The 14415-nt window shown below is 38.8% G+C and overlaps 1 protein-coding gene across 5 annotated transcripts in view; it reads right to left on the minus strand.

The window, feature by feature from the left end:
- Nucleotides 1-14415, minus strand: part of BTBD9 (BTB domain containing 9) — a 414008-nt gene that overhangs the window by 349138 nt on the left and 50455 nt on the right. For all 5 annotated transcript variants that reach the window (XM_045057479.1, XM_045057480.1, XM_045057482.1 and 2 more), the window contains 2 exons: nt 12959-13178; nt 9815-9934 (listed from right to left, as the gene is read on the minus strand). In XM_045057479.1, coding sequence (XP_044913414.1) covers nt 9815-9934; nt 12959-13178 — 340 coding nt within the window. The remainder of the gene's footprint in view (nt 1-9814; nt 9935-12958; nt 13179-14415) is intronic.

The raw sequence follows: 14415 nt of genomic DNA on the forward strand, positions 1-14415 counted from the left end.
CAGTTCTCCCCAGGGAGTCTTCTAATCTCGTTGAAAGACATTGAAAGAAAGAAAGAAAGAAAGAAAGAAAGAAAGAAAGAAAGAAAGAAAGAAAGAAAGAAAGAAACTTTAAATAAAACCAAGTCCCAGATACCTGAAACAGTTATACAAGGTCACATAAAGAGAGAAAGATTGTCATTCATGTACATGTCTCTGAGCTTAGGGAGGTATGGGAAGATAGAGGGTAAACAGACAATTTTGACTGATGAGACAAAATAAGGCATTTTTAATAAGAACCAAGGATGAAGCTAAAGAAGCAGAAGGACCAAATGATGAAGAGTCTTGAGAAGAGGGTTCAGGTTTGGCCAAGTCCAACGCAGACTCTGCCTTCGGCAAGTGTCCTGCATACACAGAACATCCTTTCTCCATTTGTCTGCTGGCTCAATCCCTTGGTCCTTTATGACTCAGTTCAAATCCTGTCTTCAGTAGGAACCCCTATAATGATGCTCTTGCATACCCTGTCTATTCCTTTATCATTGCACCTATCGTATTTTACTTTGTCAGTCCTTGGAAGGAGAGCAAAAACTGTGTCTAGTTCATCCATTTATGCCTGACACCTAGACTAAGTGCCTGCAATACAGCAGGTATTCAGTAAATGTTTGTTAGATGAATGTCTACACGAATAAATCCTGTAAGTAACAGAGCAGTGCTGCGGAGAGTGAAAGCATGAGAAAAAAGATTTTTGATGCTCAACCAGAGAGGTACTACTGAACTTAATCCTGGACCTAACTGCTTGGGGAGCAACTATTAGTGCCACCAAATATAGTTCCTGCCCTTCCAGAATGAAAAACAGACAACGGCTGTTTGTGACAATAACAATAGGTCATTAGTATTATTAACATCATCTTATGCAATAGGCTTATTAAAAGGCAGTAATTTATATTCTAAAATTATAAAATAAAATGCAAAAGAAAAGGACAACCCTGTTCTGTTTTCTCATATTCCAATTCCTCTACTGAACACACAACAGTTCAACGTGTTATTACTCTTTAAACAAAACAAGCAAAAAAAGCCTGGATGTGATTTAATAACTTAAGCACAAGCAGTCATGTCTCCAAAGTCTTACTGAACAAAACACAGTGGTTTTTTTTTCTTTTGGCCTAATAGGAGGACTGTAAGTGAAAATAATAAATAGAAAATTTCTAAACTTAAAAAAAAAGTAATTCAAGAGAGAATCCATAATATATGAAGTATGTTTCTAAATACACTGGACTCAAAGCAAATCAGGAGTTAAGAACATCAGGCTCCCTATTGTAATAATAAAGGCTACAGTGATCTTATTGGGAACTAAGGGGCCAGGGAATTCAAAGCTCTATTGACAAACTGACAATAAAGGATTGCTACACTCCCTTTGGCACATTTTAAAAGAGAAAACTTCCCCAAGTGTTCATCATCATCCTCATCCTCATCCACATCGTCAGTGGCCTTGTAGTCTGGGTGACTATGACCCCCACGAGCAGAACAGAATGCGGCCACACCGGGCCCTCTCTTTCGGCATTCCTGGAAACTGCTGCTGCCCCAGAGGCAGCAATAGCTTCTTCGGGGCTTCATGTCTCCTCCTGCGCTAAACCAGAGCTATTTCTTTACCTCATATCCTACAAAGGCAATGTAGGGCCCTGATGTTAACTACAGTCAGATGGGACCTGCAAATTTAGCTTCCCTAAGGCTCAGTTTCCTCGTTTGTAAAATGAGGTAGTTAGCGGTATTTTCTCTCGTAGAGCTACCATGAGGATACACAAGGTAATGACGTGGCTGGCCCAGAGAACATGCTCCTTCACTGTTAGACTGTCCCTTCCTATCTCTCCCGAGGTCCTGTAATCCTGTCTCTCTTTTCTTCATCCTCTTTTCTTTTGCTCCCCGATTCCTTATAACTACTTAATGGATCTATCTCCTTTGAGTTACTCTTTTATTTCTTTCAAAATTCCAAAGGAAGATTAAAAAAAAAACCACCTTATTTGCATGAAACTGATAAATGTACTACAGAAGCCCACATAGCTGCTATACTTTGCAGATGATGGGTCAAGAGCTGGCTGCTATCTACAGACTTCACACATAATGTTTCATGTGAGTTGAAAGACTTAAATAGTACAAATAGTTTCACATGTTATTTCACAAATATTTCACATATTTCATAAGTCACAGACTTCAGAACAATCTATGTATAAATATGGTTTTATTTAAAAAACAAAAAACAAAAAAGCAATTTCAACCTCTTTGGCCTCAAGTAAAATTGTTATGATTTAGTGACACCATGTGGCTGCACTTTGCTTTGCATTCTCAGAAGAAAATGTTCCTGCGTGCAGGTTTGCTCTATACTAGTTCAATTATGACGTCAAAGTTGTAGGTACAATTCACACTAAGTATGCACTAAAATGTTTCCTTTTTTAAAAGTGAAACTATTCCTTTCTTCCCTACATCTGGATAAGGCATTGCTTGAATTCTGAAGATGCCAATCACATAAAGAAATAAAGCCTCAGCATAATCCTAGCTACAATTCTAAAGCATCCCGGTGAACCAATGAGTAAGTGCCTTCCTCGAGAAGTAAAGGAATGTATCAGTGCCCAGTTACAGAAGCAGGGGAAAACAAGAGAGAAAAGAAAGAAGACATGCAGCTTTTGTATAATGTTAACATGGTTGGGAAAGAATGCTTCCATAAATAGCAATGTTTATTTTCTCATTTGTTTTATGTCCTATAGATCTATAGCACTCTGTGGGTACCATAATCTAATGAAGATGGGTAAAAAAAAAAAAAATACTGCACCTAATGATAGCAGAGATGAGGAGGAACCTGGAATGCATGGTAGCAATAAAAGAGATTAAAGTGTCCTATGTGAAAAAACAGTGCAGTTTTAGTATCCCTCTAATGAGGCCTCCTACAGTAGACCAGTTACTCCTGAATAACAGTCAATGTACACCAAAGAAAGGCTAACTATCTAAAACAATGACCAGAAAATATCACTCCTTTCATCTCAAAGAATACCCACCTCCCTGCTCAGGCCTTCTCTGACCACCTTTGTAAAATACCCTCCCCAACACCTCCCCTGGACCACGGTCACTATCACAGTACCATCTTCACAACACTTAAAATGACTTGATGCATTATCACTTGTTGATGTTGGTTTCTCCCAAATTCCATGACAGCAGAAACCATGGCAGTCTTCTGCAGGTGTTATGGCCTCGGTATCAAGTACAGTGCAGAGCACAAAGCAGAGCTTACTGCAGAATGAGTAAGTGATGAATGAGTGAATGAATGAAAGAACTGATGAATAAATGAAGAAAAATCTATTTTCTTAGCTGGTGAAGCATGCCTAAATTTCTTGTTGTAAGTGAAAGTACAACAATTCTAGTGAGATATTTATCATCATTTATGGCCTCTAATGTGACCACTGAGACCAGAAGACAGGCCGGCAGATGCTCTATAACATCCTTTCTTTTTTCCAGGACACATTTGGCACTTTATAATATCAAAAGGAGGGAAGGGAAACTACAATAATTACAACACTTTCAGCAATAGACAAAGAAATCAGTGAAACAGAGTGGAGAATATGCTAGAATTTAGCATATGATAAATATGACTGTTCACATTCATGTGGTAAGGAACAATTATTAAATAAATGGTCTTAGTCAACTGACTATTCCTACTGAAAATACACACAGAAAATATTCTGGCTGACTTAAATATCTAAAGACAAAAATAACAAATAGTAGAAAAAGTTTATAAAAATATAATATTCTTTAATGCTAGAATGAGAAACACCTTTTCTAAACATGATAGCAGACCACCAGGGATCATAAAAAAGATTAACAGACTAGACTACTTAATGTATATACATATGTATGTATGCAGGTATGTATGTATTTTTTGGACTTCATTTTTTAAAAAGTGAAACTCTATATGGCAAAAAGTACCAATAAAACACTAAAAACTAAAAACAAATTGTACATGACAGGCAAAAGGATGGTGTGTGTGTGTGTGTGTGTGTGTGTGTGTGTGTGTGTGTATACATAGATATCTCAATGTGTATATGTCAATATATCAGAATAAGTTCTCCCAAGACAGAAAAAGATAATTGTGTCAGAAGAAAAATATGCAGAAGACAAAAACAGGCTTTTCATAAATGAGAAAGAACAATGGCCATTATTAAAAACTATTCTACCTCATTGATGATAAAGAAATCTAAATTAAAATAAGTTGTTGCTTTTTTTTTTTTTTTTTAATAAATCAAGGCTCACAATGGCAAAATGTTGACAAGCTTACATTGGTAAGGACTCAAAGAAACAGCACTTTCATGTGTTATTGGTAGAAATTGGGTACAACTTTACCAGAGGGCAAGCTTTATCAGTATTTAAAATATGTCCTACATTATAATTTTATAATAAAAATGTCATGAACAAGACATTCCCATTTCTTGTACTTAAAAACAAAAGGGGCCATTTGGAACTATGTGGATGGAACTGGAGGGTATTATGCTAAGTGAAATTAGTCAGTCAGATAAAGACAAAAATCATATGACTTCACTCATATGAGGACTTTATGAGACAAAATAGATGAACATAAGGGAAGGGAAACAAAAATAATATAAAAACAGGGAGGGGGACAAAACATAAGAGACTCATAAATATGGAGAACAAACTGAGAGTTACTGGAGGGGTTGTGGGAGAGGGGATGGGCTAAATGGGTAAGGGGCACTAAGGAATCTACTCCTGAAATCATTGTTGCACTATATGCTAACTAATTTGGATGTAAATTAAAAAAAAACTTTTTTAATGTTTATTTATTTTTGAGACAGAGCATGAATGGGGGAGGGTCAGAGAAAGAGGGAGACACAGAATCTGAAGCAGGCTCCAGGCTCTGAGCTGTCAGCACAGAGCCCGACAAGGGGCTCGAGCCCATGGACCGTGAGATCATGACCTGAGCTGAAGTCGGATGCTTAACTGACTGAGCCACCCAGGCGCCCCATTTGGATGAAAATTTTAAAAAATAAAAAATTAAATTAAAAAAATAAAAAATAAAATAAAATTACAAAAAAAAAGGGGGGATGCCTGGGTGGCTCATTCAGCTGAGCACCTGACTCCTGATTTCATCTCAGGTCATGATCTCACGGTCACGGGATTGAGCCCCGAGTTGAGCTCTGCACTGGGCATGGAGCCTGCTTGGAATTCTCTCTCCTCCTCTCTCTCTGACTTTCCCTTGCTCACAGGCATGTGCGCATGCTCTCTCTCTCTCAAAATAAATAAATAAACTCTAAAAAAAAAAGAAGAAGAAGAAGAAGACAGAAGCCCCGTTTTGTGTTAACTGAGGTCATCCCTCTGGTGCCACATTCCTGTCAAGCCACACCCTTCTCAATACTCTTTCTGGCCTCATCTTCAGTCACTGCTCCTCCTGACTCCTCCTGTGTCTCTGACCAGCCCGTACAGAAAACACACCTGCCTTCTAGTCTTTTCTTCTCTCTCTTCACAGGCATACCTGGGGGACGGTGCTTGCAGGCCTGATACTCCTTCCCTCAACTCCCAGATATGGCCCCAGGATCACCTTGGTAATTCCAGCTACTAGCTGCCTGTAGGCTCTAAAATCCACCTCTACCCATTCACACCCACATTCTCAAGTCCTCTCCTATTTTAGCACTGTTGTATGGCTGCCAAATTATTAGCACCATGTTGAGAAACAGCCAGAAAGTTTTTTAAAGCACTCCATATTTGCCACTCCTTATTAGTGTTTTTTGTTCAGTCCTTGGCTCCAGCATCTAGGAAAGATGTAGAAGGGCTTGAAGAGAGCTTACTAGATAGCCAAGACAATGTAAAGGTTGGGGAATTTATGGGTAGAGCAGAAATTGCCTTTTCCTGAGAAAGAGGAAGCTGGTAAGACATAACGTGGTTCTGAGTGCATCTGAAAGATTATACTAACGTGGACAAGTCAATTTTCTTCATCCCTAGGTGGGGGCTGAGCAGGGGAGTTATTAGTCTAGACTTTGGCTCTATAGAACAGTCCCCACTTAATCTACAGCACATTCCTAAAAAAGGGCCCAGAAGACAGAGCAGATCATTCCCTCCACTCACTATTATGGTTGGAATAATCACTCTGACTTTGAAGCCTGACATTATCCTTATTGCCACTAGATAAACTCTACTACCTTGACGAAGTGAAGTGCTGCTAACTGAACTACATTCCACATGATATATATAAATGGCAAATTTTATGCCATATATATTCTGTTACAATAAAACATGTTTTACCAAAATGAAAATACATTAAATCCGTTAGAAACACACCAATACGCAGGTTATGAGATAAAGCAAACCATTTAAGGCATGTTTTGGACTGCTATGTATGGACTGGCAATATGGAAAAGTGTTAAGAAGACTAGGCTCCTGAGGTCAGGAACAGTTTCCTCATAGTGAGAGCCCCCATGGCCAAAGAGGATGGTAAGAACGAATCTCTTTCTCTGAAGGTCAAACACCAGTTGAGAGTCTCAAAAATTAGATAGATAGATAGATAGATAGATAGATAGATAGATAGATAGATAAATAAATAAAAGCAATTTAAAAATAATAAAAATAATAAAAATAAAAACAATAAAAATAAGAACCACTACTGACCGAGCCTCTCCTTTGGGCCAAGCACTGTACTCAATGTTTGTACATATGCCATGTCATCTAACTCCCCACAGCAGACCTCATAAACAGTGTTGTGATATTCCTGTTTTTTCACTGGTGTAGAAAACTAGGGCTTGGAGAAGCACGGCTTAACGAAGATCACCATGCCAGTATTCAGTGAAACCAGAATGTGAGAAGAGCTCTATCTAGCTCCACAGCCCATGGTTTCTATGACACAGCACTGATTTCCATGCAATCCAGCCAAGACTCAGAGAGAGCCATTAGTCTCACACTCCCCAACTCACAGTCTCCTCTTCTGGGCATATAGTTGATGTAATCTTTCATCAACACCTGGTACCCATATCCTTCAGGATTAACCTCAAAATTCAGTTTCCTGATGAAATACAGGAAGTTACCTCTGCAAACAGTACAGAACCACGTACCACTCCGAGACCTTTCAAGCACTAATACATATTTTAACAAATACGTGGATAAAAAGTGCCAATGAATGTATATACATATTAATGCTGAATCAATTCTCTTCATTACGCAGTCAGGACCTTGACCCCACAAAACCTGTGCTAACATTTACAGAGTACCTACTGCATACGAGGTCACAGTCTGAGTACCATGCAAGAATACTGAAAGATTAGACTCCATACTCCTTGCTTCCAAGACTTTGTAATTTTAGTATCGGAGGCAAGACAAATACTCAAAGGACACCGAAAAACAAAGGTGACGTACAAATGTGCAAATTAACTAAATAACGCCAAGTAATTTATATGTACCCAGTAATGTTCCTGGAAGATGTGTATTTAAAACATTGTTTAGACAGTCAATAAATGAGTGTGAAGATAAGAAACACCAAGTATAAGACATCCTTGGATAATCAACTGAGACTTAGTCTTAGGTTCATTTTTAAAGGCTACAAAAATTCCAGTCTATTAGAAAAGGCAGTTTATAAAGGAATGTAGTAATTAATATGTAAAAGTGGTTATAAATCTTTTTAAATTTATTTCTTAACTACTATGGATATCAAGATTCTTTCCTTGTCTTGGGGCGCCTGGGTGGCACAGTCGGTTAAGCGTCCGACTTCAGCCAGGTCACAATCTCGCGGTCTGTGGGTTCGAGCCCTGCGTCGGGCTCTGGGCTGATGGCTCAGAGCCTGGAGCCTGTTTCCGATTCTGTGTGTCTCTCTCTCTCTCTCGGCCCCTCCCCCGTTCATGCTCTGTCTCTCTCTGTCCCAAAAATAAATAAAAAACGTTGAAAAAAAAAATTTTTTTTTAAAAAAGATTCTTTCCTTGTCTTGTTATCACCATCTCTAACACCATCTTTGCTCAGTTTTTCTTGACCAGGGCTGGGAACTGGCTATACCAAGACAAAAACCAGCATCATGAATACAGCCAAGCTCTACAACACATAAAAGCTACATCAATAAAAAGCAAGGCCACACAGAAGAGACTAAATAAGGAAAGGGGAGTATAAGTAATACCCATTAGTAAATAAGGTGAAGTATATTTTCTAAAAGCCAGAGATGGCGAATGAAGGCATAAATCTCCCTCCACACGGTGGGAATTTCCAAGTGGGTAAAGCATACAGCCTCTGTCATGGCTACTATTATATTCATGATGATTTGTTCTGGGAGTCCAGTTCCTCTTGTTTCAAATTAAATGCAACCCATACAGTCCTTCAGTCCACATCAGATGCTTTGGTTGCTATGTCGCTTACTTTTTAATCCAATACAACCATAATAACCTGAGTCAATGCAGACTCAATCTTCTCCTCCAAGTTGGGGCCCCTCTGTCACTCTCAAAGTATCCCTAGGCAGCTCTGAGACACAAAATCTTCACTCAATTTCTTGTCCTTCTTTTTTTAATCCATTCAAAACTCCTGATAAAAGAGCAACTGCCAGACCTGCAACACTTTAGTCTCTCTTTGGGGAAATGAAATTGATTTCCTTCATTTTTACACAAGAGGATCCCTGGGTAACAATATTGTGTCCGGTCATACCCATAAAAAAAAAAAAAAAAAAAAAAAAAAAGGCAACATTCTTTACTGTGCCAGAAGGCGGAGAGCTTTTGTGGAGTTCCTTCAGTGGAGGTTAAGAATTCAGCCTGATGCTGTTAGGTCCTAAGTTTATTAAGTATAAGGGTATCTTCTGACCTGGAGAGTAAGTGCTATTGGGTACCCCCATCTGCTCCAAATCAGTCAGCTGGGGTCATGGATGAGGGTGGGGATGGGAGTGGGTAAGAGGCCAGAACCACATTACTCCTGGTTTACACCCCCAAATACCTTTCCTTCTCTTCTTGCCACACCTGACTAAATGAACCAATCATTTTCTGCTTTTGATCTTTTGACTCTAAGATAAGGAATACCTGAGGGCAATTTCCAAAGGGAAAATTACAACAAGAAAGAAAAAAAACAGCAGAACTTTGGGCACCACCTTTTCCAACACCCAAATTCATTAGTTGTATAGGTTTTACATAATTCAGAAGGTTTAAAAGATGGCCTAAACCTAAAGGAAGAATATGAAATATTAGAACAGTAGCTCATCAACATTTTTTAAAAGCAACCTTTTATGGGATTACAATATGTAACAACAATAAGAACGAAGGTGCTCTAGTTGAAGGGAGGGTGTGAGCCTGGAGCCCCACCAGCTCAGCCTCCCCTGCTCCCAGCCCAAACCACTAGAAACACTTGGTTCTGTCAAACTCCACTGATAAGCACCAACCTAGAGAAAGAACACAGCTACTCAGAACATGCACACTAACATATAAAAATCTCCTCCTGGCTCTGAGGACTACCAAGGAAGCCTCCAGATATATCTCCCATGGCTTTTGCAGGAAGAACACAACCCCTACCAATCACTGTGCTTTCAGTATATAGCATGGAGCTTAAAAAGCATCTCTACTTCTCAGTGTTCGCTCTCCCTTCTTGTTCTTATGGGTCTTCTGCCAAAGTTTGGCACAAAATACTGTGGATAAACAGTTCTGCAGTATACTCTAGAATTAAGATGCTTAATTTTCCATATTTTCTCTAAGTTTTTTACTTGGGATGCATTTAGTAGCTGATATCCTGAAAAAGTCTTCTTCCATGAGACAGAAAAAAATGTAGTCCATTTCTCAAAGTCCAAATCTCCTTAAATAAACATCAAAATCATTAATTAGCCATGAGAACTAACCTGCAGACACGGGCTGGAAAATATAATTTCTGCCAAGAACGACACAGATACTGCGAATGATCAATCACTCTGATCCAATCAAGTTCATCCATTGACACTTCAATGAAGTATGAGTAAGACCTATGAATCAAAAGGAAAAAGGCAGAAAAAACCATATTAAAATAACAAAACCACATTATACTTTAATAAAACGTTAAAGGGTACAAAAACTACAGTATTCACTAATTACATTTTCTGCCTAATGGTCATATTATTCTCCATAACAATCAAATTCAGAAAATAATAACATCTGCATAGATCCCTGTATTGTAGCGTTCACCACAATGTATCGAGATTATCCCTCGGGCACATCTGTATGCTTTAGTAGACCACAAGCTGCTTAAGAACAAGGATCATGCCATATTCGTCTTCACATATTCGGGGTTTAGCACGCTGTTTGGCACATATCTGGCACACAAGACATTTGCTCCTTTTCAAACAGAGCCAGCTACCTTGCTCCTACTACATCAGCAGATTAATAAAGCCATGACAAGAGACAGGACAGAAAACAGACAAGTAAGAGGTATGCCTTCTCCTTCTGCCTTCCCTAGTCTGGGTGCTCAGCCCTATTCTCTCAGGAAAGCCAACTCAGAATGGTTCCCAGGAAAGGCCAGCTTATCTCCTGCTCCCTCCCAGTCTCCCACAATCCCACATATACATCCAGCCTGAAGAAAAATAAATGACATGGGTGAAGAGATAATGTGTCTTTGGGATACAACAAAGAATTTGGCAGCTAATAATCCAGCAGTAATGAAAACAGCCTATCACCCTCCCCTAGTCAGCTACCCTGGACCATTAGATGCTGGTCCCATGCTGAACCAATCTATATTCCCCTGTCATAAGCCAAATTTAAATTTGAGATGCAGTTATTACTTGTACTGTAATATCAACAGGAACAATCTCGGAAGATTTAGGTGACCATAAATGTCAGCCTGCAACCAACAGTTGTGACCAGAAAAGGTCAGCTTATTTTGTGTCATCCCCTCATTTTCTGCTGCCCCCTCATTCCCATTCATTTTATCGCTCGGTCTCAAACTGGTTATAACCTTTTATTGAACTTCTCTGGGTTATCAGGAATGCAGGATATAATTTTACAACACATGTCAGAATCTTTTGGGCTTAAGATTCTGCATTTTTCACCTTTGCTTAGAATGATAACCACTTCTGTGAGAAAAGAACTGCTATGTGGGAAAGTTAAGTCCCCCGTGAATGTAAAGCACATACTAAAACAAAGTGGCCCATAAATATTTAACATCATGGAAACGATAATAACTACTTTCAGTTTCAAACATACTAACCTTTTCTTTTATTATCTTTATACTAATTTCATTATTAATTAAATGAGTGAATATACGCAAAGCTTTGAGAATAGTACTGATCACATAAAAGTAATGAAAGTGCTATATAAGTATTATTATTGTTATACTGTTATTATTAATCCAGAGACTCTTGGAAATGATATGTGAATTAGCTCCATTTTGCCAACTAAACATCGTATTATATCCAACAAGATACATATCAGAAAATACATTCTTTTTTTTTTTTTGAGAGAGAAAGAGAGAGTGTGAGTGGAGCGGGGGGGGGGGGGGGGGGGACGGAGGATCCAAAACAGGCTGCACACTGACAGCAGAGACCCCAATGAGGGGACTGAACTCACGAACCGTGAGATCATGACCTGAGCTGGAGTCGGAGGCCTAATTGACTGAGCCACCCAGATTCCCCAGGAAATACATTCTTAATAAAAAAGAAACAGATGAAGATAACCTGGGGACCTTGAACACCTATGCCTATGGGAAACACTGACTCCTACCTCATAAAACTTTCTCATCTTTGGTTCAAATGGCTTAAAAGAGTGATGGCCAGTGGTGCTAAGAGAAATGAATTAACGTGCAAGATTTACAAGGTATCATCACCATTACTATCAAGTCCTCCATACCCAGGCTCAGTGGCATGAGTAGGGCCTAGGAGACTCTGTATCAATTTCTGGGTATGTAGGGTTTAGGTTAATGATGGGCAGTGATGAGAAAGACAGTTCTTGGTCACCTATACTGCTCTACTACTTCTGAGCATCATGGCTGAACCCTAGAAACCACAGTGGGTGAAAGTGTCAGAGGTGCTAGAAGGAAGGCAGAATCTTGAAGCCACTACAAACTGGGGGGTTCCTAGGCTGGAGCCCATCAAATTTTTTTCACAAACTTCCTTTGTTTTGAGGATGATTATTTATACATATACTAAAAGAGAACTTATTTTCTTCATTCATAGGGTAAAATGCATTTAAAAGGTTATAATGTCCAAAAGTGAAGAATCAAGTAAATAAGTAATGGTAACCCAGGTGGTGAAATACCAACCACTGAAAGTAATATTTTAGACGAGTATTTCTAAAGAGTAGAATGTTCACAACTACAAAGTGAAGTCAGCCTTCAGACATCAAATCTTCATTTTATAAAACTATACGGTTTTACAGGTTTCTGTTTTGTGTATGTATGTGTGCGTATAACTAGTTAAATATATACAAAGTTGGATAATTACATCTATACTAGATATATGCAAAGATTATTAATGGCTGGCAAGATTACTAACAATTTCTATTTTCTTTTTTTTTTATTTTTTTTATTTTTTTTTCAATGTTTTTTATTTATTTTTGGGACAGAGAGAGACAGAGCATGAACGGGGGAGGGGCAGAGAGAGAGGGAGACACAGAATCGGAAACAGGCTCCAGGCTCCGAGCCATCAGCCCAGAGCCTGACGCGGGGCTCGAACTCACGGACCGCGAGATCTTGACCTGGCTGAAGTCGGACGCTTAACTGACTGCGCCACCCAGGCGCCCCAATTTCTATTTTCTTCTTTGTGCTTTTCTGTATTTTCTGTTTTCCATGATAAACACATATTCATTACTTTTATAAACAGAAAAAAAGCAAAAAAATGTTTTTTTAAAAGGAATATAGCCTTTCACTCTTCTCCCAGAACTAAACTTTAGGAGAAATGGCAAAACAATCCCAAGGAAATAAAGCATCAAACTGTAAAACCAAAGGAGATGACCACAAAATGAGGCCAATTCAATCAAATATAATGTCATTTTCTGTCCAAGTCATGCTAATCACTCACCGGCTATCTCGGTCCCACAGGAGTATCCGTATGTGATTGATAATAGATGGCTGACCTAGCTTAATCTCAATGCCAGAACGGCAGTCATCATCAATTGGGTGTCTAGAAAATCCATGATCCAAATCATAATTTTGAGTATCACCATCTAATAAGGCAGACTTCAGCTCCCCTTTTACAACCTGGGCTCCATACTTCATAGTTGCAATATTTTCTTCTGGTACTACAATTAAAAGTAGGAAAGCAAGGTTAATGGTTACTTAGTAAATTATTCTATATTGTAGGGAAAAAGACAAATTCTAACATTCTAGTTGATTCTATTATGTGCATTTAATTAAAAGTGGCAGAAACAAGTCTACAGAGATAGAAGACATGGAATGTCTACGAGGGTTAAGATACCACCTACCATTTAGATTTAATGATGCCAGCATAGCCACAAAGTGCCTAAGACTAGTGCTACGAGGAAGAAGCTGATAATAGTAGGGAAAAAAACAGGTACTAGGGCAAACAAACCAGCTCTGCAGAGTTCACTCTATTAGGAGCTTTAATTTACTATCTACAGGACAAAAATGCCATATAAGATGACCTGTACCCGCCATCTGGACATATAAAAGCAAAGCAGAGAGGTCAGATATCTGATAAGACAACAGAAGAAGACACGTTCCAATACAGCAGAGATACTGGGCATGGACCATACACACAGACATGCTGAAGCAGTTAATCTAGCTAATAAACAAACAGTATGTTTAAAAGAAGATCTATTTTTACTTTAATTGAGATTTTTAAAAACGGAAATTCAGTCTGTCATCAAAATCATTATTATGGTTACAATTAAGCCCCCTCCCCTCTCCAACACTAGATTTATTAAGTGTCATTTGTTCCTGGAACTCTGAAGTCCTCTATGCAAAGGCTACTTCACAGAGCTAGAGCGTGTTTTCTAGGTGCCGGCATTCTGACTGACGCTCTCCGTGGAAAGACAGGAGGCAGCATAAAGCAGATGTTGAGAGCCTGAGCGTCAAGGTCAGAGTTCAAATAGGGGCTACACCTTTAAGGAGGCAAATGACTCTGAGGAAGTTACCTTCTCAGAACTTCAGTTTCTCAAGAAGGCAATATCTAAACCCAGATGTTTTTGTTTATTTGTTGCAAGGATTAAATGAGATAATGTTTGTGAAGCACACAGTAAGCTCTCTAAGAAAAAACATGATCATTATTATTATGAAACATATACTAAAAAACAGACAATAATAAGAGAACTAAGTAAGTTCACAGACTGTAAACAAATACTGAATTCTCACAGTACAAGTACATCTCAGCTATGTGATTTGAATAGGGGAAAGTTTGAGCTTAATTAGACTCTTAGCGAAAGGGGGTAATTCATCACTGCATATTTCTTCCAAAATGTGGGTTTTAAAAACATTTTTTGGGGCAGCTAGGGGGCTCAGTCAGTTGGGCATCTGACT

This window comes from Felis catus, chromosome B2 (genome assembly GCF_018350175.1).
Source record: "Felis catus isolate Fca126 chromosome B2, F.catus_Fca126_mat1.0, whole genome shotgun sequence".
Lineage (NCBI taxonomy): Eukaryota > Metazoa > Chordata > Mammalia > Carnivora > Felidae > Felis > Felis catus.